This window comes from Doryrhamphus excisus, chromosome 13, assembly GCF_030265055.1.
Source record: "Doryrhamphus excisus isolate RoL2022-K1 chromosome 13, RoL_Dexc_1.0, whole genome shotgun sequence".
Taxonomy (NCBI): Eukaryota; Metazoa; Chordata; class Actinopteri; order Syngnathiformes; family Syngnathidae; genus Doryrhamphus; species Doryrhamphus excisus.
The window spans coordinates 9,239,999-9,266,114 of NC_080478.1; the positions used below are offsets into that span (position 1 = coordinate 9,239,999).

Here is a 26,116-nt window from a genome sequence, read left to right on the forward strand (position 1 = left end):
AATTAGCTTGGCTAGATAGCCTATGACCATGGCTTTATCTTAAGGATATGCTATGTGTATACAGATGAGTACATAGTTAGCTTGGCTAGTTAGCCTCTGACCATGGCTTTATCTTTGGATATGCTATGTATATACAGATGAGTACATAATTAGCTTGGCTATAGTTAGCCTGATGGCTTTATCACTTGTGTTTCTTTCAGCTTGAAATCCAGCTTTATATGTCATCATAGCGACACTCTCTATGGACACCTTCCCACTGACAAAAACAGGTACTGCAAGGTACTCGTTCTAGTAGTTGGTACCAAGTTCATTAACGGCAGATGATTGCTCACAGAAGATAGACGCTCAATACAACATGGTGACCAAATGACCTGTTTTCCCAGGACATGTCCTGTTTTTGCATCCGCTCCTGACTGTCCTGGGGCTAGTGTTGAAAGTGATGATTGTTATTCATTGGGCCATTACATTGAGCGACATTAGGCAAGTTTGCTACATATGGCGTAATTACTCTAGAACTAGTGTTGCTAAAAAGCCAAAGAAAAAGCAAAATATGGCAAAAATGCAGAGTTGAGTGCTTGTTAATTTGGGGATGTCATGCAGATGTCAGCAGTTAAAATTTTCAAGTTCTTGCGACTATCTTGAGGGTACTTTTGTCTAACAATACTGGTTACATTCCAAAATTTACAAGCATTGGACCTAAGGTTCCTATGTCTTTCTGTCTGAGAAAACATTTGAGTATATCATTGCCAGGTCGACTGTCCTGGTTGCCACAATCTCTGTTTTGCTGTAGTGGTCCCTTTTTTGCTGCCCTCAATCTCCCCTTGGATAAAGTGAGTAAATACAGGAGTACAGTCGTCCCTCGCTACACTGTGGTTCGAACACCGCTCCCTCACTCTATCACAGCTTTTCAATAATTAATTAAATTAATTCATATGTAAACACTTGCTGTTTCGTGGTTGACTGTGAATATTATTAGTCCAAAATACATATTAAGCACATTTGCACATTCCAAATTAAGCATTTAAGCATAAATGAACTGATTTTTGCCATGGAGGGTCGACAGATTTTCTGTAAAGCCAATTTCTCCAGCAGGTGATTGAATTGATGAGCTATTTCCCTCAAATCGAAGGAGGTGTTGATCATTAAAATCCCATCCACCTGGAAAGAAAACCCGCAGTGTCTCAGCCCTCCATGTCACAAGGTTGACACCCCTGGTTTAAGGGATTAAAGAACATTAATAAACTGTAATCTACACTGGCCAGTAGGTGTCACTGGTAAATGTACCAGACTTGATTTCCATTAACAGCTATTATTGCAGGTTTGACAGGCAGAATAATAACAATAACAATAACAATAAACATCATCATAATAATAAAAGGCGGTACTGTTGTAGCCGTTAAAACAAGCTGCCTCATTCTCCTCCATTGCTGTCTGTTGGCATGCCGTTTTAAGGGGTTTTCACAGTTTCACACATTACTATATTGAAATGGAAACCTGAGAATCCCAAACCAATCTGAGCTTGTACAGTGGCATGAACGTTAGCTACAAAAAGAATGTATTATAAATGGAACGCTAATATGCAATTTGTGTGGAGTGGCTCAAGAATGACCCTTCATAACTGTAGGAGGAGCGCTGGTAAAGTACCCAATTATTCCTGACTGTGGCTTTCATGTGCCCCCTATTGAGAGTAAGGTAACGTTGTATTTCAGGCTAAACTGCTGCAATAACCTTGCGATTGTTATATGCAGACGGGGATCTCATCAAGATATGGCTCCCAAATACTCACGTTGTCCTCCTTGAGCTTATTTATAGTCAGCTTTGCCTCCATAAGGTGGTTGTTGAGGACAATGATCTCCCGGCTGAGTGCTCTCTTCTCCTCCTCATGGTGCTGAGACTGCAGCCCAAAGGAGGGGGGACATATAAAGCAAAAGCAAAAGGTGACAGCATTAGGAGGTGTTGATCATAACTGGGAAAATGGGACACCGGATAGAGGGTTAAAGGGGAAGGAGGGCAGAGATAAAAGAAAAAGAAAAATGATCCCAGGCAGAAGAGAAATAAGATGAGAGAAGCGCAGAAGAAAAATGAGAGAACGGGCAGCCTATCAGTCCGAAGCATGCGCCAGCAGAAGGTCTTAATTAAAAGAAGATTACACTTGCCAGAGCTGGTATCATATCAATTACACTGGGAGACAGACAGAGAAAGAGGACAGGGGAGGAGACAAATGAAACACTTCCATTTTCAATGTGAAAAGACAGAAGGTCCTAATGATGCTGCTTTCTTGTTTCCAAGCTTGAATCCAAGCTTATTTAGCTCAACACCTGTGAGTGTGAATGGTTATTTTTCTATATGTGCCCTGTGATTGGCTGCTGACCAGTCCAGGGTGTACCCCACCTCTCATCCGAAGTCAGCTGGGGTAGGCTCCAGCATACCCCTGCGACCCTCATGAGGATAAGTCGTATAGAAAATGGATGGCTTAAACAAATATTACATTGACATAATGACAGTATATCCTGAGCAATATATTCATTCATTCATTTTCTACCGCTTTTTCCTCACAAGGGTCGCGGGGGTGCTGGAGCCTATCCCAGCTGTCTTGGGGCGAGAGGCGGGGTACACCCTGGACTGGTCGCCAGCCAATCACAGGGCACATATAGACAACCATTCACACATTCATACCTATGGACAATTTGGAGTCACCTAGCATGTTTTTGGAATGTGGGAGGAAACCGGAGTACCCGTACATGCATCGGGAGAACATGCAAACTCCACACAGAGATGGCCGAGGGTGGAATTGAACCCTCGGCCATCCTAGCTGTGAGGTCTGCGCGCTAACCACTCGTCCGCCGTGCCACCCCCTGAGCAATATATTAAAAAACATAATAATAAGCATGGGCGGCACGGTGGTCTAGTGATTAGCGCGCAGACCTCACAGCTAGGAGACCAGGGTTCAATTCCACCCTCGGCCATCTCCACGCATGTTCTCCCTGTGCATGCGTGGGTTTTCTCCAGGTACTCCGGTTTCCTCCCACATTCCAAAAACATGCTAGGTTAATTGGCCACTCCAAATTGTCCATAGGTATGAATGTGAGTGTGAATGGTTGTTTGTCTATATGTGCCCTGTGATTGGCTGGCGACCAGTCCAGGGTGTACCCCGCCTCTCGCTCCAAGACAGCTGGGATAGCCTCCAGCACCCCTCGTGAGGAAAAAGCGGTAGAAAATAAATGAATGAATAATAATCATAAACATGTATTCATACTTCTGCAAAAAGTGCAACAAGTAGATTGTGATATGATGCAATAGGATAATAATGGGTGTAATTTCAGTTCACTTATTACAGGGGAGGGTCCGGTAATCATCTCCATGGTGCAATGCATGGACTGTGTATTCCATGACAACCTGCGAGGCGTTGGGATGCGGGTCTGAGCACATACTGCACTTACTGTACACACTTGCACACACACTAGTAATTGCGACCCTTGTCACACACCCTCAACAGAAAATGACTACAAGACCCTCACACTCCTTCTCCCCCCCCTTAATCTCTCAATGGTGACAATTGTTTTCAAGCACAGGAGTGTACAGTCAATCTAATAGGTGGCAATTAATGTCAGTTTAAGCAATAGAACAGCATTGATATTCAAATCCAATCCTGTCAGGCTCTCATTAATCAGCTGTTAACTGGCACTGCCTCCTGAGCTCATTACTGGAGATTTTGCTAGACTTTTAGTGGATGACCATGTTGGAGCCTTCAAGCACAAATGCTACTTCTCTTTGTTAATGTGATGTTTTATTGGAGTCACATGTTTCTTGTCGCTACAGTATGTTATGAATGAACACATTCATACAACTACAGTGTAATGATTAGTCCAGTCACGATAATGATGGCTACTGGAACCTAATATACTTCACTGGGAATATAATACAGTACACAAGACACTAACTTGGTAATACCTCACACACTAATCTACCAGTACCAATACACTACCCATAGTTACAGTAGTACTGTACTGTCATGTCATGTACTAAGGTTCTTTTCATGAGCCTGATTGGCGCCACTGGGGCGGAGCCACCTATGCACATCTGATTGTGTTCTTCAATCACGCCTTTATAAGCCTTAACTCAGAGGCAAAAACACTCCGTTCTGTTTACCTTGTACTGTCACATGTTACTTCGCTAACTGTATTTTCCTATGCCTGATAATTGTACCGCTGTAGTTCATTGATTTCATCTCAGGTGTTTGAAAGTAGTTGCCATTTACGAACTTATGTTTGATAAATAGTTGCCTATTTGTGGCTCCTCCCCATTCCTTACTAATAAGATTTAATCAAGTACCTTAAAGTAGGACCTGTTTAGCAAATTTTCAATTGAGTTGTATTGAGTTGACTCCTATAGAGTAGCTACACACAATAACCAACAAAGAAAGCTTTCTAGAGCTTTAAGATTCTGTACCTTTTTCTGCAGTGTTTCCATGGACTTCCTGCTTCAAACCCAAATGGTCTGTTTAATTTACTCCAAGAGGACTTCCAGATACGTAGGTCCACTGTGCAGGATATCATAGGCTGCAATTACATTACTTTTTGATGACTCAAGTCGCAGGCCATAAGATACAATTCAGAAAATGGCATGGGGGCCGCATGTTTGAGACCACTGCTCTAAAGGATGAGGCTTGTCCAAACCAGAATTGTTTGTTGTCAAATTACAGTCATTACGATACAATGGAGTGGGCCATGAAGCTCACCACATGTCACTGACAAGCACTGGCATATTGTATTTATCCACTACTAATTGACTGTGTAATATTACATTAATAAGTACAGGGAATCATGTGTAGTGGGAATTCACATAAGTTGTATCGTAACATACCACCTCTATTTAGCCATCCATCCATTTTCTATACCACTTAGAGGGTGTAGAAGGGTCACAGGTATGCTGGAGCCTATCCCAGCTGTCTTGGGTGAGAGGCGGGGTACACACTGGACTGGTCGTATCTCTATTTACTCTTCTTGAAAATGTGTGACACAATAAAAGTGCCATAACAGAGAAGATAGTTGTATTAATCAGCAGCATTTTGTGGTGTGCTTTGTAGAAAGTAAGTGTATATTTCTTTAACAATTGGCATAAAGTTCCTACACAGGAGCTGATTGGCGTCATTGCCTCTTGTCATGACTGAGTTGCCAGAACTGGCTGTCACAAAGACGTCGTTATCAGTCGGGAGCTGCATTCCCCCCCAAAAAAACTTGATATGCAAATATTCATATTTGAGAGAGATTGGCCTGGGGGGTGCTTTGTTTCCCAAGCACATGGAGGCTTCAGAGACTCACTGCTGACAGCCCAAATATGCAAATGGCCTCTCCACACAAAGACAACTACAACCTGCCAACACACATCCGCCTCCCCCCCCTCCCAAAAGCCTCTTGTGGACACATCCAAACAAAACAGATACACACAAGGCCTGTTTCGCTTATTGAAGAAGTTTTGAAGTGAAGTGGATAAAAAGTGTGTCACCTCAAGTTCTTTCACGTATTCTGCTTGAGATTCCAGCTCTTCAGTGGACCACAAATGAAGTCCAAACCTCGTGAGATGCAATTACGGAAGACTTCACGGAGGAGTGCAGACAACTCCACCGCAGTTACAAAAAAAAAAAACCCTGAGATGTTCTTTCTTCATTAAATAAGTTTTCCAGATCACCTTCATGCAAAGCATATGCTGTGGGAAAAAACAGCTTTTACAAAAAAATAGTGTTTTTTTTTTTTTTTCTTTTTTTGTGGCAGACACAAGCACGGTTGGCTTGCTGCTCTTAAAAGTGGGAGACCTTGGCAGGATCTTACATCAGCATTTTTAGTTTTTCAAGTTGAACAACTTCATCAGCTTTGAGGCAGCTGCTTGGCTCAGCTCAGGCCTCACTGATTGGACCTGGATGATGTAGTTCATCCATCACATTTCAAATCTGTACTATATCTTATTAACCGGCCCAAAGTATGTACGGTGCAGCATCAAAGGTCATTGGTTGACTTCCAAGTTGTTGAATTTCCTATTGGAATGTAGAATGAACTGGCTCCAAAAAAACCTTTAAGTGCAGGGAACGTTTTACATGATATTTTTAATATGAATAGATTCAAACCACTTTATAATTACGCAATATAAAAAGTAAAGCTAAATTTTTGCCTGATAAGAAGATATTTTCAAAAGGATATGTTCTTAGAATTCCTGTCAGCTATGTGCTATTATGTTAGCATATACACAACAACTGTATTGATCAACTCTTCTGCACACAAAGGGTGACAATTTGTCAAAACATGCCCCCCTACTATGTTTGCTTTGCTATTATTTTCCTGACAAATACACCATGTGGTGTTGCTCTTATTAAACCCCAAAGTGTGAACCCATAAATCAGATTGACTTGAATTATTTTACAGAGCTCAATGCACTCTACAAAACGACCCACGGAACTTTAGCATGTTTAGGAGATCTACAAGCAAGATTACCATGGCTGCCATTAAGCAAAATGTGCATGGGTGGGACTTAAGTAATTGGACATAAGTCACTGACCATTTCTCTAATGATGATGCAACGTTTAGATTATATTATGACATGCTAGTATACTAGCATGTCTTCCAAAGCATTTGGAGCACAACCCATAGGGGATGCTATAAACATGGGTGCTGCTCTATGGTTGTCATCACACTTTCATAAGCCAAAAGAAGGGGCACAACACTTACGGCACAATTACTACCACAATAGACAGAAATTAGCACTGACACACAGCTAAATATTATCTTTGAATACGAGCCTGTTTTTGACTAATATTTCAACTTTATGACAACAGGGTTACAGAGTGTGAATATAGTTTTTGTCCTCCAAAAACAGGACAAAAGCCAATATCCATTTGGAGATACATGCTTTTCATTGAACAGGATACATGATATGCAGCCAATATGATTATAGCAAGATTGAATTGCCATATTGTTCTTTTGCTTCATCAAGAAAAAACACTACACTATACAAAGCGTAGTTTCCCCTTGAGTGTAGCCCCCCCATACATTTGTCATGTGTCATAAAAGATAAAGGCTAGTACAACATTTACTGTTTGTCAGTCTCGCTTTACAGCGGTTGAATTCTTTTCACACTTGTGAGATAAGCATGTTAAAAAAGGGTGGTCCTGCCTCTCAACCTTCCCATATGTTTGCCATGTGTCATGAAAGACAAAAGTTAGTACAAAATATACTGATTTTAAGTTTTACTTTAGTGGCTGACTTCTTTTTACACTTGTTTGATTTTAAAACCTCTTTCCACCTCCATATACATCCGTCTAGAGAAGGGGAGCCACACACGGGAGGTGAAAAAAACGACTACTTTTTATGTCTTCCAATTGTACGAGTCTGCCACAGTTCGATTGGCTGTCAGATGTGGAGGGAATTTGGGGATATCAAAGTAGTTCAGAGGAGGAAATATGCCCGGTGTTCTCTTACCAGTACCGGATCTTTCGAATATTGAAGATGAACTGATATAAATGTCTGTGTAAATGAATGTATCTATATTCTTTTTAGAAATCTCAAATAGCATATCTCACATGGCAAGTATAGTGTAGTGATTTGCATCCTGTCTGCTCATTGGTCGATCACTGAAACTCTCGCTGACCTCATCTGGGCGACAGATTCATTCATTCATTCATTTTCTACCACCTTTTCCTCACAAGGGTCGCAGGGGGTGCTGGAGCCTATCCCAGCTGTCTTCGGGCGAGAGGCGGGGTACACCCTGGACTGGTCGCCAGCCAATCACAGGGCGACAGATTAAATAGTTTAAACTTTCTGGGATTGCGTCACAGCGACACACATGAACACAAATTTTCACATGCACAAATTTTGTGTGTCACCTGCATGGATGGCAACATGTGATAATCAACCCGGTTCCATTGACGATGAATGGAGTAGCGGTGATGTCGCATACATCCATCCATTATATGTCTCATATTCTTTTATTATGTCTATAATGTATCATATGTAGTACAATAATCTAAAAGTGAATAACGGTGTTATTTCATGTTTAGAGGGCTCTAATAATACTAAAAAACATATTTAGAATATATATTATACACCAATTTACTCTGATAAACGAGGGACGACTGTACAATGTTTAACTTAATTGTACATTAGTATTACTTTTTTGTCAAGATTTTATAATTGCAACAGTTTGCCACTGAGAACTGATTGAAAATAAATAAGGTTTACACTAAATATGAAAGGACCGAAACGGATTGGGTCGCCCTTAGAGGCTTTTGCAACAACTCCAATGCAATTGCGCCTCCATGAAAACAAGCGTTTAAATGCTAAAGATGGTCACTGTACAAACAAATTGCTCTTGTGACATTTTAGTGTCTGATAAACAATGCCGCTAAAATGCATCGACACACAGTCAATTAATATTGATGATCCTAATGTTGTTTTTATGGAGGATGGGCAATGCTGGGAGACCCCAGAGATTAAACAGAGCCACCGAGCTTTTATAATTAAGTCCACAAATAAGTGTGATTGACTTTGTCAGGCGATGGAGATTAACAGAGCTGGCGGCATGTTTGGTCATTCATCATAATCGGTGAGAATATTGATGAAAGATTGAATTGAACAATGGCTATATATAGTATGTTATGAAATATATACTACATATCATATATAGCATCAGTGTGGAGGTTGAGGATAATGAAGAAGAGCTAAAAGTTCACATTAGTTTTCAAACACAAAATTAACCACAAATCACCCCCCCCCCCCCCCCGCCCCCCTTTTGTGTTTTTTTTTTTTTTGCACATAATGCAAACATCCTTCCTCGAACAATGCGGCGCAGGACAGTGCTTCCCCAATGAGGTGAACAGTAATCTTATTAGGAGTGAAACTTTGATTTTCTGCCAGATGCCCAGCACCGGTTAGTAACCCGGCCCTGCCAAAGACTCTTAGGAGGATTACTGGGGAAAACAATTACTTTCAGCACCACTGACAGCTCCTTTACAACCTATGTGCTTCTGGATATCTGTGTACAAAATACAATAGTGCGCCCATTTTATTATTGCTCTTGTGCATTGCATTTATAATTCAAATTGTTGTTGTTGAAGTTGTTGCTCTCCCGGCCCCTGTGATTGCATCTAAACTTACCCTGCAATTTTATCCAATAGATCCCCTATTAATTAACACAGATTCTCTTTTATAGTATTTTTATCTGACTGTGGCGTATTGTGTCTGTTGTGTTTAACATGTGTTCAGGTTTATTAGCCAGATCATACTAGTAAAAGACATTTTAGTGAGGATTTCATCAGGTTCGATAATGGATAAATTTTGAAAAAATGCTAAATAAATTGAGGAGTCGGATGAGTCATGATCATACGTCCATTCATTCATTCATTTTCTACCGCTTTTCCTCACGAGGGTCGCGGGGGTGCTGGAGCCTATCCCAGCTGTCTTCGGGCGAGAGGCGGGGTACACCCTGGACTGGTGGCCAGCCAATCACAGGGCACATATAGACAAACAACCATTCACACTCACATTCATACCTATGGACAATTTGGAGTCACCAATTAACCGAGCATGTTTTTGGAATGTGGGAGGAAACCGGAGTACCTGGAGAAAACCCACGCATGCACGGGGAGAACATGCAAACTCCACACAGAGATGGCCGAGGGTGGCATTGAACCCTGGGCTCCTAGCTGTGAGGTCTGTGCGCCGTGCCACCCTTATTTATTTATTTTTTTACAATTTTATTGGTACATCTTTTTGGTAAAATTTGTGCAGATTTTTTGCCCCATTTTTGCTGTTGTTGTTTTCTTCTTAAATTATACTTTAAGAATGTGTTGCGGGACACGAATGACACCCGGGCCGCACCTTGGACACCCTTGATATATACTATATATATTTTATATTCATTCTTTCATTCATTCATTTATTTTCTACCGCTTTTTCCTCACGAGGGTTGCGGGGGTGCTGGAGCCTATCCCAGCCGTCTTCGGGCGAGAGGCGGGGTACACCCTGGACTGGTGGCCAGCCAATCACAGGGCACATATAAACAACCATTCACACCGAAACCGGAGTACCCGGAGAAAACCCACGCATGCACGAGGAGAACATGCAAACTCCGCACAGAGATGGCCGAGGGTGGAATTGAACCCTGGTCTCCTAGCTGTGAGGTCTGCGCACTAACCACTCAACCGCCGTGCCGCCCTTATTTATTTTTTTACAATTTTTGCTGTTGTTGTTTTCTTCTTAAATTATACTTTTAGAATGTGTTGCGGGACACAAATGACACCAGGCCACACCATGGACACCCCTGATATATACTATATATATTTTATATATACTATGAAAAATAATGTTAAAATGTTTGTTAAAACATCGCATGTTCAGTCATTATTGGACTTTAATTGAAATTACTTGATATCGGAGGAGAATTTTTTTTTTTTAATTAGAACAAGCACCACAGAAAAGATTGCCTTCAACTTTAGGGGTCACTGATAATCATTAGGATCATTGTCAGCTGTTGTCAGCAATTATGTATCAATCTAAATTCACAGCGATGTAACTTTAGGGCAGATCCAATAAATCATAGAGTCTGACAGAGGAATGAACTGTCGAATGATGAGCTTGACACTTCAGGCTACTTTTTGCGCTGCGGTGGTTATATTTCATCAGCGTAGCGTCATAATCCATCTTCATCTCGATCTGAATCCTTGCAGTGTCATCACAAGTGGTTTTTTTGTCACCTTCTTGCAGAAAGTGTTGTAGCTCTCAGCTGACCTTGTCCACACTCTCTCTTAGTCCTCTGTGAACTATTTTAATTATGCCTCTGATTTGATCGTGTCTTTGTTGGGGCTGTCTTCTACAAAGGAACACGTTCCCTCACTATTGAAACGCCTCTGCATGACGCCACATCAAACAAAATGGCAATGGCAATGAGGGAGAAGAAGAAAAAAAAATACGCACCGCTTCTCCTCTATGTGCTCTGACAAGCGCTTTGAAAAGATGACAGTTTTCACCTGACTAGAATGTAATTATGTGTGTGTGTGACAGTGCGAAATGCTTTTATTCTTGTCCAAACTAAAAAGGAGGCTTCGGAATATCACAAATCACAGTCTGAAAATACCACTTTTTGTACATTTCCATTTAGTGCTTTTACATTTAAATTGGAACCTAAAAGGCTCTGTAATCACATTGGACTGAAACGCTCCAGTTCCATTTCCTGTTCTATGGTTATCATTACATTGTCCTGACTGGTAACTATTGTGGGAAAACTCCAACAAAGAAGGAAAAGTAGTTGAGTCAGAGCTTGGCAAGTTTTTATATGCCACCCTCCTCCATCGGTGATTACTTACTAAAGAAATTGAAAGGCATTGTTTTAAATGTTGGCTTTAATTTGTAATATTTAATCCAATTTATCCAATTTCTTATCCTAACGAGGGTCGTGGGCTAACCACTCGTCCACCGTGCTACCAACAACAAATTATAAATACAATATATACAAAAAAATCCCTGCAATAACCTTTGTACAAAATAAATAAGTCAATAAATAATAATAGTAAAAAAATCTAAATACAAATAAAACAATAAAACTACATAAATTGCACACAATGACTCTAAATAACAGCTAAATTCTACCTACAAAAGTGATATAAAAATGCAACCTTGGTCATTAATCCGTTCCAGAATTTTGGACTGTCACTAAAATGTACTCTAACCAAATCTAGTTTTCCCATAAGAAATAATGTAAGTCCAATTGATCTGTTCCAGAATGCCAAACAAAGCATATTTATACAAATCATATTTGTACAGCTTTTCTGATTCATATTTTTTTTTATTCAGCAGTGCTTCTCACTTCAAGTCTGTGCTTTTCTTTTGAATATGGGTGCCAAATAACCCCAAATGGAGGCAAAGAAAATGCCAGCATGTTGATGTTTATTTATTTATTCCCCTTTTGTCATTTATATGCACTTCAAATATAAAAATGTGCTAAAAATGTGCTCTTTTCGAGACTTGTGGTGGAACTGTGGAAGCAAAGAATTACAGTCAGTCGCTGATGACATCATAGACAGGCGACAAAGCTGACTTCCGGTTCCGGTTGTCATATATATGTCATATATATATGTCATAAACGGCTAACAAGGACAGTTGATGATGAATAAACGCATTAGGAATAAAATTACCTTCATGCAGTGTATTAAGTCATTCACTACCAAAGTTGTACAAAGTTACACATCATTGTGCAACCCGAACAATCCAAAAAACATATTTACACTTAAAAAGAGGTGATGATGCAATTACACAATAGAAGAGATCATGTTTGATGTAGTTTTAAGCCGTAAAAATGGCCACAAGGTGGCAGAGCGGCATTTTGTAAGAGCTCGGCATGCATCTTTCCCCTATAATAAATAGAGTGCTCCACAGCGAGCAGGAAGTTGTTTTTGTAGACAGTGTACTTCCTGCAGTGGCTATTGTCTTATCATTGTATGGTAATGGAGGCTTTAATTGGTCTGCTCTCAATACAGTTAAGCACTGTAATGCAAATGTATGCTTCCATACCAAAAGGGCAACAACAACTCTTTAACATGTCGGACTCTATCGAGTTCAGACATGAAAGCGGGACGACCCCTTTAGCCTGTTTAGCTCGTCGTGGGTCAATTTTCCTGTGACCGACCGACGGCTTGATAATCATTTCCCACAGTCCTTTTTCTGTTAAGGTGTGTGGCGGTTTGAAAAGCCCAACAACCCTACCCCACCCCCGTGGATCAAAGTTGTGATGAGATTAGAATCCACTTTAATCAAGACGGCAAAGTCGCACGGGTGGACCTCGCTTGTATGGCCGCCTCATCATTTGCACTGATAGCTTCTAAAGCTCTTGGGGTGGGCTGGGGTGACACTCTCCAGTTGATGTGATTGGACGGCTGCAGCTGAGGTTAGCAGAGCGGCAGTTAGCCTTAATAGTTTTCTAACAGGAGTGCATGGCAGGTTTAAGAGCAATTATTACAGACATTGTGTCACTATACCCCTGATATCCTTAATCATGTTATTATCTTGAGAGTACTGAGAAAGGTTCCTATATTTTCCGAGATGTCCATTTTGGTGCAATTAGATTAAATTGATTATATATGTACAGGCTGTTATTAGGAATCATTTAATTGCTTTATCTTAGGGACTTTGTCTTTCTGACTAGCAAAAAGTGGCCTATATTCATGTAGGTATATGTCATTGTTGATATTGTGTTGTTTCACTGTACAAATAATACTAAGGTCCATCATATTGGACCTCATTGACTAATTGAGATGTCTTTTTGTTTTATAATGTTTTTTTGTAGCAAGATGTTCCACGTTGAGCACAAACAAATAATACATTCATTCATTCATTTTCTACCGCTTATCCTCACGAGGGTCGTGGGAGCCTGCTAGAGCCTATCCCAGCTGTCTTCGAGCAAGAGGCGGGGTACACCCTGGACTGGTCGCCAGCCAATCACAGGGCACATATAGACAAACAACCATTCACACTCACATTCATACCTATGGACAATTTGGAGTCACTAATTAACCTAGCATGTTTTTGGAATGTGGGACGAAACCGGAGTACCCGGACCACCGTGCAGCCCCAAATAATACATTTTATATAATATTTTTGCATTCAAAATGTATTTTACAGGGACTTCGGTAGTACATAAATTTAAGCAACAAAAAGAAGTGTAGCAATTTGGGAGCCAGAAGACTTCAGAGAGTGTTGTGGCTTTATTGAGTCCTACTGTTCCCTGCGTGATACCACACTACAACAGATATCACCCCTAGCTTAATTAATTAATTTGCAAAGCATCTAAGGCAGGGGTCTCAAACTCAATTTACCTGGGGGCCACTTGAGCTAGGGTCTGGGCAAGGCTGGGCCGCATCAGGTTTTCCAAAAAAAAAAAACAAAACAGAAAAATATACAAACTTTTTCAGTGCTTTGGTTCCGATTTTCTACAATAAAAGCTCTGATAAAACATTCCACTGTTCTCAAATATCTTAATTATTATTTTTCTGCACAAAATAAGATGAAAAATAAATAAACAAATCAAGAATAAAGAAAATCAATCAATCAGGAATAAATAAATATAATAATAATAATAAAACGGCAAATAATAAAAACTTAAGAAACCACATATAGTTTAAAATTAACAAAGCACTATTAGAGCCCTGTAGACATGACAAAACACAACTATAGTCACATTTATACTTTTTTATTTACAACATATTGCGCAACTGCAGGGTCTTGAGACACATGCTAACTCGCAAACTAGAGAGCTAGCGACCTAAACAGTAACCTTTAAGTTATTTCCTTTAAACTTAAATAGCCAAAAACTTACCACTTCCACACGGATAGGGAGGATAACTTTTAACAGTTATTTAACCTTTAACATGAACATTAATCAAACGTAATAATTTTTTCTGGGTACATGATACCATACAGCATCCGTATCAAACTTGCGCGGGCCGCATTCACATTAAACTTTCATATCAAAATGTTGTCACATTTAGCCCGCGGGCCGCGTGTTTGAGTCCCCTGATCTAAGGCATCACAAGATGTTGAACTCCAGAGAAAGAAGCTGTCATTGCAGAAAATAAAGCTAAGTCTATATAATCTTGCAGCTGTAGAAAGAAGGTGCACAAAGAGCAGGAAGGAGGCATAAAATAGAAACCAGAAAGCATGGACAAAGTGGGAGAGGGAATTCACAAATAAGATCTAAGAGGTGACAGAAATTACTTTTGAATCCCCCCATACCCCCCCCCCCCCGACCCACCATCCGACATGCTACATGAAGTGGTGGAAAAGCCATTCATGCCAATGAGACAGAGAGACCGGTTGCATAGGTTGTGGTGTATTCAAGCCACAATTTTTTTTGCACACTTTTACACATACTTCACACCTGATTACAACCGATTTTGATCATAATCATTATAACTACAACAAAACAGGAGAGCCTTGTAGGTTGAATTAGACAAGAATTTCTTTCACACAGCGATACCGCAATACTAGAACCTCTAGCAGAAGATCCCACATGCACAGTATTCATATGTGCATTTCATACAGAACTCAGCAAAGTGGAACATCAATGCAACGAGACACGTGGAATGTTGTCAAATAATTGGATTTTATGTGTAAAATACTCAACAGTGATACTTGGGTGGTATAAAAGAATCTCGGGTAATAAACTTCACATCCGGCATTGTGAGATAAGCTTTTACACAGGACTCCGTTACTGTTCCTTCGCAGCCGAAAAATCAATGGGTCGAAACACACACACACACACAGTCCCCCCTGTTTCATTAGCCCCTTTCACACTGCCCTTAAAGATAGCTTTTCCATGCTTTTTTCCATGTCTCTGTTCTGTATAAACACACCATTGTGGAAAAACGGCTTTAAGAGCAATGAAACACTGGCCTGCATGTTTGTACTTTATCCCCAAAGTACAAAAAAGTGTCTTTACAATAAAACCTGCAAAACCTTCAGTAGAGGGCTGCACCACCTCAGCTAAGGCCGTACTTCTTACAAAAGTATCAAAAATGTTTGTTGACCAATCCATTTGTCAGGGTGCCCTCACATGATTTTTATTCTGCATACAAATCTACTTTTTGTAGCTGATTATGATTTTTTTTCTCTAAAACACTACAGCCTCATTAATTCTGTTGGATTTAACAAGCTTTATATTGGCTGTCTGTGTTTAACAGCTGGGGAGAGATCAGAATACATCGCACAAAAAGCCGACTTGATGGCTTGACTCCAAACTGCGGTGGAATAAAAGTGCACTACCGGAGGTCAAACTATGGGTCATAAAATGTTTAGTTCTGATTAGTGTGGGTGCGAACACTGTGGTTCGCAAATCCTCATGACCTTCTTGCATCTTTTATGAGACTCAGTGAGAACTGTGGTATGTACTTAGAGAGGCTATGAGGATTATGCACTTTTGGTTAAATGTAAACACAAACAGCCTCAATGCTGCTACTCATACATTTTACATGAGTAAAAACACTGCATGTATTATGTTGGCATAAAATATCCTACACTGAAGCTTAAGCCAGACCAATCAGGGTAACCCGCTTTATATGCTAACCTGTAACGTTTAGATTTGGTATTTTATTTAGTAGAATTTTCAGCCATCACTGTGATGAATTAGGAATTGGTTAGTGAGTTCAGCGCCAACTGCAAAATCTACATTAAGTTAAATGAAGGACCAAAGCAAGACGAAGTATTTTTAAAAACAACAACAGTTAAATACAGCAGTGATTTTACATTAATAAAGTCAAAATATCAAGAGAAAATCTTTGTAGCATAACGGTGAAATAGTAAAGACAAACGTTGTTATTCTTTAAGATTCATAGTATTAGAAGTAACAGCAAAATAAATGAAATATATCATGTTTGTTTTTAAAATATCAAAGTGGCCCTTGCATCTTTTTCAGTTTTCAGTTTCCAAGTTTGGATGTCCCAAATCCAACATTCATTCATTCCTTTTCTACAGTTATCCTCACGAGGGTCGTGGGCGTGCTGGAGCCTATCCCACCTGTCTTCGAGTTACACCCTGGACTGGTCGCCAGCCAATCACAGGGCACATATAGACAAACAACCATTCACACTCACATTCATACCTATGGACAATTTGGAGTCGCCAATTAACCTAGCATGTTTTTGGAATGTGGGAGGAAACCGGAGTACCCGGAGAAAACCCACGCATGCACGGGGAGAACATGCAAACTCCACACAGAGATGGCCGAGGGTGGAATTGAACCCTGGTCTCCTAGCTGTGAGGTCTGCGCGCTCACCACTCGTCCGCCATGCCGCCCTTGCTTAGAGCAGTGCTTCTCAAATAATGGGGGGCACGTGAGGCTTCCATTTTAGTGCAGACCTGCCAACATGTACAAATTTATAGTACACAACATGCAAATTGACTCTTGGATACGCTTGTATGCTCGTCTTTTTGTTGCATTTTCCTGGTTTCAGTTTCAAGTTCAGTCTGTACAGTAGAAAGAAATGAATACATAGATACTGTATTATCAGTTTCTTTTGTATTTCAAATCGGGGGGTGAAAACATTTTTGGGTGGGTTATGGGAGGTGGACGTGAGGGTGGGCAATAATCGAGAACCACTGGCAGACACAGTGCGTCCCACACATAAACATTTACACAATAATTGCACCAAATAAAATGCATATGGATGGCGTGTGAATGTTATCCAACACTGTCCATCAACACTATCCCACATATGCTTGAGCCCCTAAAAAAATGCCCCCCAAAGTGCGGATTTAAGGAAGGGAAACAAACACGATCTCTTACCGTCCTGTGCATCTTGTCCTCCAAATCCTGATTGATCCTCTGCAGCGCTGCGTAGCTACTCTGGATCCTAAACAAACAAACACACGAAACAATGGCTTTGCAGCACAACATATGGATATCTAATAACCTATATACAGTATATACAGTGTATTTTCAAACAAAGGGGTAAACTTCAATTGCAGAGCAGTGGGGATCTCTGTGGAGGGGATTTGCCGGATACTTTGTGTAGTGACACAGATTTGAATATAAATCTGCTGAGATGAAACAGAATGGAAGAGCTTGATGGTTTGTTCAAGTGCAACTGGAGGAAGAATTACGTGTAAATATTTTATGATCAGACATCAGAAAGCTTGTGCAGAGCAGCTGTTTTTCTTTACTACTGTCTTTAAAAAGTCCTATTTTTGTCTCCTTTTATGTCTCTCAGCTCCAATGCTCTTTAGTAGGACGCATTAGCGTCCTTGAAGGAAGACGGGGGGTATGTGTTAACTTCCTCGTAATGTAGCGTTATTCTTTCACCCCCTCATCCCTCCTTTTAGGTTTATGAGTCCATGAATCAGACGTAGACAAGAGCAAAGACAAACGATGTTATAACGACATGAGAGGTTTGAGAGGCTCAAGAAGGTGAATAAAATGAACACAAAGGAGTGGCGGCATGGAGGAAACTGTCATTCCTAAATTGATGGAGATCAAACAAGTGCAGTGAGAGTGGCCATTACCATACTGAGTCTGCATTAAGAGGAGAGACTGTTCCGACTCACGTGGCTCTCTAGTGCTCCTTGTTGATGGAAAATGAAACAGTAGATGACGATACCATCATGTTGCTACATTTAACTTAGCCAGAGGGCAAATCTCTTATCCATACATCTTTTCATGTAGGAGTGGAAAATATCAAAGCGGCCAAACACACTGCAAAGGCTGATGTGGAACACAATTGGTTCTGAAATGCTGGTTGATATCCGATTCATTCATAGTGGGAAATAATGGTAATAAGAGATTATCTATTCCAGTGTCAAAACGTGCCCAATGTCTTCCAAAAAGTGCAAATGTTCCAAAATAATTCAACAAGCGGAAAAAGAAGTCCAGCACATTTCATGTATCTCATATATGTTATTTTGATGGCACTTATATTATGTTATTTAATTACATTTTTATTTAATTCCACTTACAGAGGGTGGCCTGTAAGTTTCCATACATAGGAAAAATAATCATTCAAATATAAATAGACAACTATTGTTATTTATATAATGTTATGTAATGGCGGCACGGCGGTCTAGTGGTTAGCACGCAGACCTCACAGCTAGGAGACCAGGCTTCAATTCCACCCTCGGCCATCTCTGTGTGGAATTTGCATGTTCTCCGGGTACTCCGGTTTCCTCCCCCATTCCAAAAACATGCTAGGAATGTGAGTGTGAATGGTTGTTTGTCTATATGTGGCCTGTGATTGGCTGGCGACCAGTCCAGGGTGTACCCTGCCTCTTGCCTGAAGACAGCTGGGATAGGCTCCAGCACCCCCACGACCCTCGTGAGGAAAAATGAATGAATGAATGAATATTATGTAATGTTTCAAAAACACTGTTGAACTTTAGCATATGCTTATAAAATGTCATGAAAAGTCAACATTTTTCAATTCATGCAGTAGTGGCCCTTTTGTTACATGAAATATATAATTGGTTATGAAGTAAATAATGAATAAATAGCTTTAATTTTGGATTTATCTGTGATTATTTTTCTCAATTTGATTGATTTATTCATATTTTAATTATCTGTGTATCTGAGTATGTATTTAATTTTGACAAAAAATAATTTTCTTGATAGAATAGTAGACGTCTTGACCCTTAAGTATACAGGAGCGCCATATAGTGGGGGAAAGTTAGGACAACTACAAGGGCCCCTGATGATAGGAGGTTATAAATTCACACCTGCGCAGTTTTTCCGTAAACTTCTCCAATTCCTCCTGAGCCCGCCGCAACTCCGTCTCCAGGTATTGGCGGGTGGAGTCAAACTCGGTCTCCACCATCTCTAGCTTGTGTGTGGTGTAGGACAGGCGCTTGCGTAGGTCCTCCTTGTGGTCGTGGAAAGAGCTGAGAGATGAAGAGAACGGCGTTAGGATAAGGAGGCGCTCACAAAGCAGATTGCTTTGTTGGCAAACTTAGTCACTTTCATTGAGCCAAGCAGTGAGGTCGGGAGGCATGAAGGTGAGTGAAGGTGTGGAAGAAAGGAGTTTAATTTACTTTGGAAGTGAGAGGGGTCCGAGGTAGTAGATGGATGGAGGGGGAATACTAATCAGTGTGCTCCCATTCACAGGGAGGGAGGGCTGGGAATCAAGTTCCCAATGGTGTAATGGTGAGTTCCATTTCAGCAAACTCCTCCTGTTGGAGCTTGGAGAAAAGAAACTTGTATGACCGTGGGAGAGAAGCATGAGTGAAGGAGTGGCCACCCACTTACTAAAAAGATAACAATCACCAATAGCAATGTCCACTGAATTGTTCATTAGGTACACTTGCCATTTCAATACAATAGCGGTTTCGACCATTGTGCCAATTGTTACAAACATAATCATTTTGATGTATTAACTTAACTATGTATTTACTGTTATGTAATCAGGCTATGTTTTTAATATTTTGTTAGCAAAATATTAGGAACCCACTGTATGTCATTTGTCTTCTCTTGCATGACAAATCAAAGGAAATACAGCTGAATAGGTGCAGATTCTGGAAGAACTATAACGTTTTCTGTGCGGGTTATTGTGTGTAGCTGCTCTATAGGAGACCACAACTCAATAGGGTCAAAACATGAGCATAATAGGTCCCCTTTAAGCACAAACATCAGCAGTAGACTAGAGTAATATTCTCTAATGTTACATTATTGAGACAATAGCCACAAAGAAGTATGCTGTCGATGGTAACATGACAGTCTAGATTATCTTATTTATTTCTAAGATGTCTTATTTTCAATTTATTCATTCATTCATTCATTTTCTATCGCTTATCCTCATGAGGGTCGCGGGGGTGCTGGAGCCTATCCCAGCTGTCTTCGGGCGAGAGGCGGGGTACACCCTGGACTGGTCGCCAGCCAATCACAGGGCACATATAGACAAACAACCATTCACACTCACACAATTTGGAGTCGCCAATTAACCTAGCATGTTTTTGGAATGTGGAAGGAAACCGGAGTACCCGGAGAAAACCCACGCATGTACGGGGAGAACATGCAAACTCCACACAGAGATAGCCGAGGGTGGAATTGAACTAACCACTTGACCACTGCGCTAACCACTCGATTACCGTGCAGCCCCTTATTTTAAATTATTATGTCTAATATATTGGGTAACACAAGTGTAAAGGTGACTATAGGGGTGTTATTTCATGTCTACAAGACTCTAATAATGGTAAATCCCCGAGGATGAAGGTTATAAACAGAACTACCAAAATATTAAATTCATTAATATTGAATCCTACTTGGTGAAAATTCTCTTATAGTGGTCCGGTCTGTACCCAATTAACCGTCATAAACAAGGGATGGCTGTATACTTATTATTTAATATGGTTATAGGTTGGGAAAAATCCCGTTTTTTAACATCAACTAAATTGGCCAAATTATGATTCCTTGGCCATAAAAAGAGACTAAAACAGACCAAAAAGTTACCAAGTGACCAGAAATGTCAGGGCTTTCACTTTCAACCCATCACATTTATTTGACAATGCCACAAAAGGAAAAGCTCTCAGCTGTCTCAGCAGCTGTGAGTGATGTTCAAGGCCCCCTCTCCTCGTGTAGTTTAATTTAGTTTAATTAAGTCAGAGCAAGCGCCCTTTGACGTTTGCATTTCTTGACTGGCAGGTGTGTGTGTGTGTGTGTGTGTGTGTGAGAAGATGGCAGAGTGTGGTTGGCGGACTGACACATGACGAGAGGCGAGGATGAAAAATGGCTGTGAAAAGATCCCACATTAGGTCTGAATGGCTTTTTAATGGTTGCCACCTCCTGCTGTGAATTCATTCCCATTAGTCCAAATGAATGAAACGGATTCCCCAGTAATGAGGCAGATGGAAGTTTTATTGCTACTTGTCTTACCTTCTTTTTTGATGTTTGCAACCATTTCTTTGGCTTTTCAGGGCTGTTTTGCCAATGTATATCTTTTTCATATTTTTCTGTCTGCCGCGGCACGCATGTGTCAGATTGTTGCTGCTGCTGCTGTTTCTGCTGCTGCTCGGCTCAATGTCAGATGCCGAGATTAAACTCTAGCCGTAAACCAAATCTCCTAAGTTTGGCCTGGCGAGGGCAGATAGGAGTTGGCTATCTGCGATGACCCTGGCGAGAGAGCAGAGAGGGAAAGAGAAAAGGAAACAGCTTTTCAAGTTGCACACATTTGGCCGCATATTTTCTTCTGTTGACGTGGCAGAAAATGAGATTTTTTTGTGTGTGTGTGTGTGCATTACGATAACCAGCAGCGGGTGGAATTAAAGTCTCTAAACTGATAGGATAAAACACTTCTTGTAATACTTCCGCTGAAGGGCTTCATTCTGTAATGCTAAATGAGAGTAGATTTTCTCCAAGGAAAGATGCCGGGTGGTTCTAATTGTACAAGAACGAAGTAGTAATATCTCAAGAAGAAAAGTCTGAATTTTCACGAGAACAAACCAGTTTTTTAAAACGAAAATAATATTGTAATGTTACGACAAAAAACGACTGCAAATTCCAACAATTGAAATGGTATTAAGACAAAAAATGCAATATTAAAACATAAAGGTAAAAAAAAATCAGATTGTTTATGAAAATACTGCAAATGAGAATTTTTATTCAAAAATATGTTTTATGGCTTTAAAACCCCTCAGCATACACTTTTCTCAGACACGCCTTTTCTCACATTTCTCTCTCAAAGTTCAAATTTACTAATCTATTAGGTTGTACACAGATTTGCATATTTGCATATTTGCAAATTGCATATTACACTCCTCTGACCATGCCTCGTCCAGGCGCCATTCAGATGTAGCGGTTTGTATCCTTATTAAAACATACTATTAGCTTCTTTTGTTTCTTCTATTGTTTATGGTATTGGTTGTTAGCAAGCAGCAAACATGGTTAGCTAGTTTGGTAGCCATGAACACAACAGGAGCCGATTGATTGACAATAGTCAGCAGCCAATCAGGACATCATAGACATAACCAGTGATGGGAATAACGGCGTTTAAAATAACGTTATAATAGCGTTACTAACGCCGTTACTTTTTTCAGTAACGGGCAATCTAACTAATTACTTTTACTGTCAGCATAACGGCGTTACATTTTTTGAAACCCTGTTACTGCACATTACTGAAGCCGCGAAAAATATATCACCGACTTCATAACTAATCTGCAGCGCAGTGAGTGTTGCAGAGTGACAAGAGAGGGGGAGATAACCACATAAGCAACGAGGATTGGCTAAGGTTTAGTAAGATTGCGTTTTTAGCCAATCAGAGAACTTGGGTGGGCGGGTGTTTAAGAGCACATCAGCAACAAGGATTGGCTAAAGTTTAATAAGATTGCATTTTCAGCCAATCAGAGAACTTGAGTGGGCCGGTGTTTAGCGCACGTGTAAAGTGCCCGGTAGTAGATACAGCATAGCGAGAGATGTGAGGAGGAAAACGGAATGGAAACTTCCAAATGGAAGTTCAGAGACTACTTTAACCTCGTTGATGTCAAAGGTAAAAATGTACTTTATGTCCCCGAAAAAAAAAACTTTGTCCACGTCTTGTGTGAGCAACTTAAACCCACAGAAACACCTGTCGACTGCAAATAAATGGTACCCGTCTTTGCTGGGGGGCAATAGTTACTTTCACTGGTAACCAGTTACTTTTGTAGTGGAGTAGCTCAGTTAGTAACTGGACATATCATAGATAGACATGGTATCGAGAGCTGAGCCGTACGTCAACATCACCGCCATATTGGGTTTGTCAGGGCATTGCTGTAAATGAATACAAGTGTACAAATGTACTTACTTTCATAAAGCACCTTTCCACGAAGAAATTTAAGTACTCTCGTTTATACAATCACACTGTTTTGGGTGCCTAACTGTAATATACTTGGGAAACAATTAGGCAATTAGGAATGTATAAACAAGTTAAAATAATTGAAATTTATTTGTACAAAGGCACTGTAAAAAAAAAAAAAACCAACACACTAAAATTGCACAAAAAATATATATGAAGCAGAGAGAACCGTGATGAAGTGAGGGAGCACTGTAAATCTTACAAAAGTAAAACTGTAATATTACAAGAAAAAATGTAAAATATAGTCTGAATATTACAAGAAAAACATGGCTACAAGTTTAAAAAATTGCTGGGAACTGTCAGGGGGTGCACGAGAGGCTTTCATTCCAATGCAGACCTACCAACATGTACACATTTGTGGTACTCAACATTTAAGGAAAGCAATTTGACTCCTGAATATGCTTGTATGCTCTCTATTTTCCATGTTTTCATTTTTAAATTCAATCTGTACAGTACAGATAAATTAATAAATATTGTCAGTTTCTTAAAGTGTTTTTCTCTGAATTATTTTAATGTGAATATGATTTCCTCATTCTTTTTTCAATTTTTTTCTCTTTACTTTTCAGTTCGAAATTGTGACCAAGATTGTGACACCCCCCCGTCTGTTGACATCTGATTTAAAAGGTAAGAATTTTCATCCCTTTGACAGTTGAACTAATGAAGTAATGAACACGTGACTTGAATATCTACCAATCTATTTAAAAAAAATCCAGGTTGACAGCAAGCAATTACACAACCTGACCTAGCCTAAGCTCCTTGGCAGAAGTCATACAAGATAGAAAATAAATTTTCCTCCTTCAAAGTGCTGTTTTTATCAAAAGAGTCACCTCAAAGTGCAGGAGCCTGCAGGAATATTGAGATATTGACTTGCTGACCACAGAGGTTATTCCGTAATGCATCAGTGTGATGATGAATGTGTGTGTGTGCATCTGTTATCCTGCCACGTGCAAACCCGCCGACACGCAATCAGCCAACATAAAAAAAGCAAATTACCCTCAAGTAAACCTTTCCTTTCCTATTGTTCATCTACATCTTCATGCAGTTGCATTGATGACTGGTGTGATATTAAATTGTCGAATAAAAACTGCTGATTGAAATGGAACACCTAATGAGAGAAAAATGATTTACTTCTACAAATATCAGCAATAAAATTCACTGATAGACATTTCAGCAAGTCCATATATTTGCCTTTTGAAAAGCATTACATCTTCTCTTGAGCAGCCAAGTAAGCATAAATACAAACACAGGTTGCCTGCAGCACAACTTTGATCTTCTCCTGCAGAGTGGCTCAACAACAAACCACGCTCAGCATTGGCCTCAAACTGTTTGTTGCCTTTCTATGGGAGTTTTCACATTTACTTTGTATTACAACTTTCTTCTTACTCTTTTTTTTCTGGCCGCTTTGCGACTTTTCTTTACTATATGTAATATTATGACATTATGAAATCATTTTACAACTTTTTACTTTTGGCTTGTAACTTCTTTTCTGAAAAAAATACTACTTTTTTTTAAATCTGGATTTTCTGCGGGTAGTCCAGTTTCCTCCCACATTCTAAAAATAAATGGCGACTCCAAATTGTATGAATAGGTATGAATGTGAGTGTGAATGGTTGTTTGTCTATATGTGCCCTGTAATTGGCTGGCGACCACTTCGGGTGTACCCCGCTTCTCGCCCAAAGACAGCTGGGATAGGCTCCAGCATACCCCCATGAGAATAAGCGGCATATAAAGTATTCATTCATTTTCTACCGCTTATCCTCACAAGGGTCGCTGCTGGAGCCTATCCCAGCTGTCTACAGGCGAGAGGCGGGGTACACCCCTGGACTGGAGAATTGAACCCTGGTCTCCTAGCTGTGAGGTCTGCGTGCTAACCACTCGAGCGCCGTGCCGCCCCTATTCACGTAATATTACACTTTCTATTTTAATATTATAACATTTTCTACCTTTTTCCATAACATTATGACTTTGTCCTCATTATATTATGAAAATGTCATCGTAACATCTTTGCAATGCAATGAAATGAGTGGAAAATAGAGAAAAAACTCACTGCTATACATTTCATCAAGTCCATATATTTGTCTTTTGAGAAGCAAGACATCTTCTCTTGAGCAGCCAAGTAAGCGTAAATACAAACACGGGTCGCCGGCAGCACAGGTTTTATCTTCTCCAGCAGAGTTGTGGCATAGCTGTTTCAATGACACAAAGTTGTGAACATTTTCTGGCCTGCCGCTGTTCCTTATTGGGTGCCACGAATTATTATTTTTAATCTTCCTCCGACACCAGCTCGGAAAACAATAGTCGGTTCTGGAAGCGCTTCATATAGTGGCTTTTCTTATCTGTACAGACCCAGAGGGAGAGCGAGGAAGACGACAGAAATAGTTGCTGAATTGCTAAAGAAGTGTGGTCACACACACACACACATACACACTCAAATACACACACAGGACTCCCTGTGGCGTGTGCAAAATACTGTCGCTGACGTGTATCATGGTGCCTCTCCCAGGGGGCTAAGCGACAGATTGTGCTACCTCAGGTGTTGTTTGTCAAGGTAAACACATGAAGGAACAAGTCCTAAGTCCTGCTCGGATATGGAAATTACCCGCACGCTGCTATCTTCAATTCTTAAGCATATTAATTCGACAAGTCGAGGCAGCAGAGGCAAACACTTTGGTCTTACAAGTCAACTAGCTGGTTATTCCGCACCCTGTTATCGCTTCCTTGCCTTCACAGCAAGTGGCTCTGTAATTAATGCCCTGAATGCACTTTAAAACCCAC

General features: G+C 40.3%; 3 protein-coding genes across 4 annotated transcripts in view; 2 read left to right on the forward strand and 1 right to left on the reverse strand.

Moving 5' to 3' along the window:
• The window catches only part of wdr25 (WD repeat domain 25), a 44,835-nt gene extending 38,442 nt beyond the window's left edge, over positions 1–6,393 (forward strand). Inside the window, exon 7 of the mRNA XM_058091478.1 lies at positions 4,462–6,393. The gene's annotated coding sequence lies outside the window, so the exon portion shown is untranslated. The remainder of the gene's footprint in view (positions 1–4,461) is intronic.
• The window catches only part of LOC131140758 (uncharacterized), a 54,242-nt gene that overhangs the window by 12,601 nt on the left and 15,525 nt on the right, over positions 1–26,116 (reverse strand). The window contains exons 3-5 of the mRNA XM_058091464.1: positions 19,239–19,400; positions 17,320–17,386; positions 1,787–1,894 (exon numbers count right to left, since the gene is read on the reverse strand). Coding sequence (XP_057947447.1) covers positions 1,787–1,894; positions 17,320–17,386; positions 19,239–19,400 — 337 coding nt within the window. The remainder of the gene's footprint in view (positions 1–1,786; positions 1,895–17,319; positions 17,387–19,238; positions 19,401–26,116) is intronic.
• The window catches only part of LOC131140760 (protein delta homolog 1), a 55,565-nt gene continuing 52,261 nt past the window's right edge, over positions 22,813–26,116 (forward strand). Inside the window, exons 1-2 of one of the 2 annotated variants that reach the window (XM_058091469.1) lie at positions 22,813–22,996; positions 23,908–23,965. In XM_058091469.1, coding sequence (XP_057947452.1) covers positions 22,988–22,996; positions 23,908–23,965 — 67 coding nt within the window. In that variant the 5' untranslated portion in view covers positions 22,813–22,987. The remainder of the gene's footprint in view (positions 22,997–23,907; positions 23,966–26,116) is intronic. The other variant, XM_058091470.1, reaches the window with a different exon arrangement.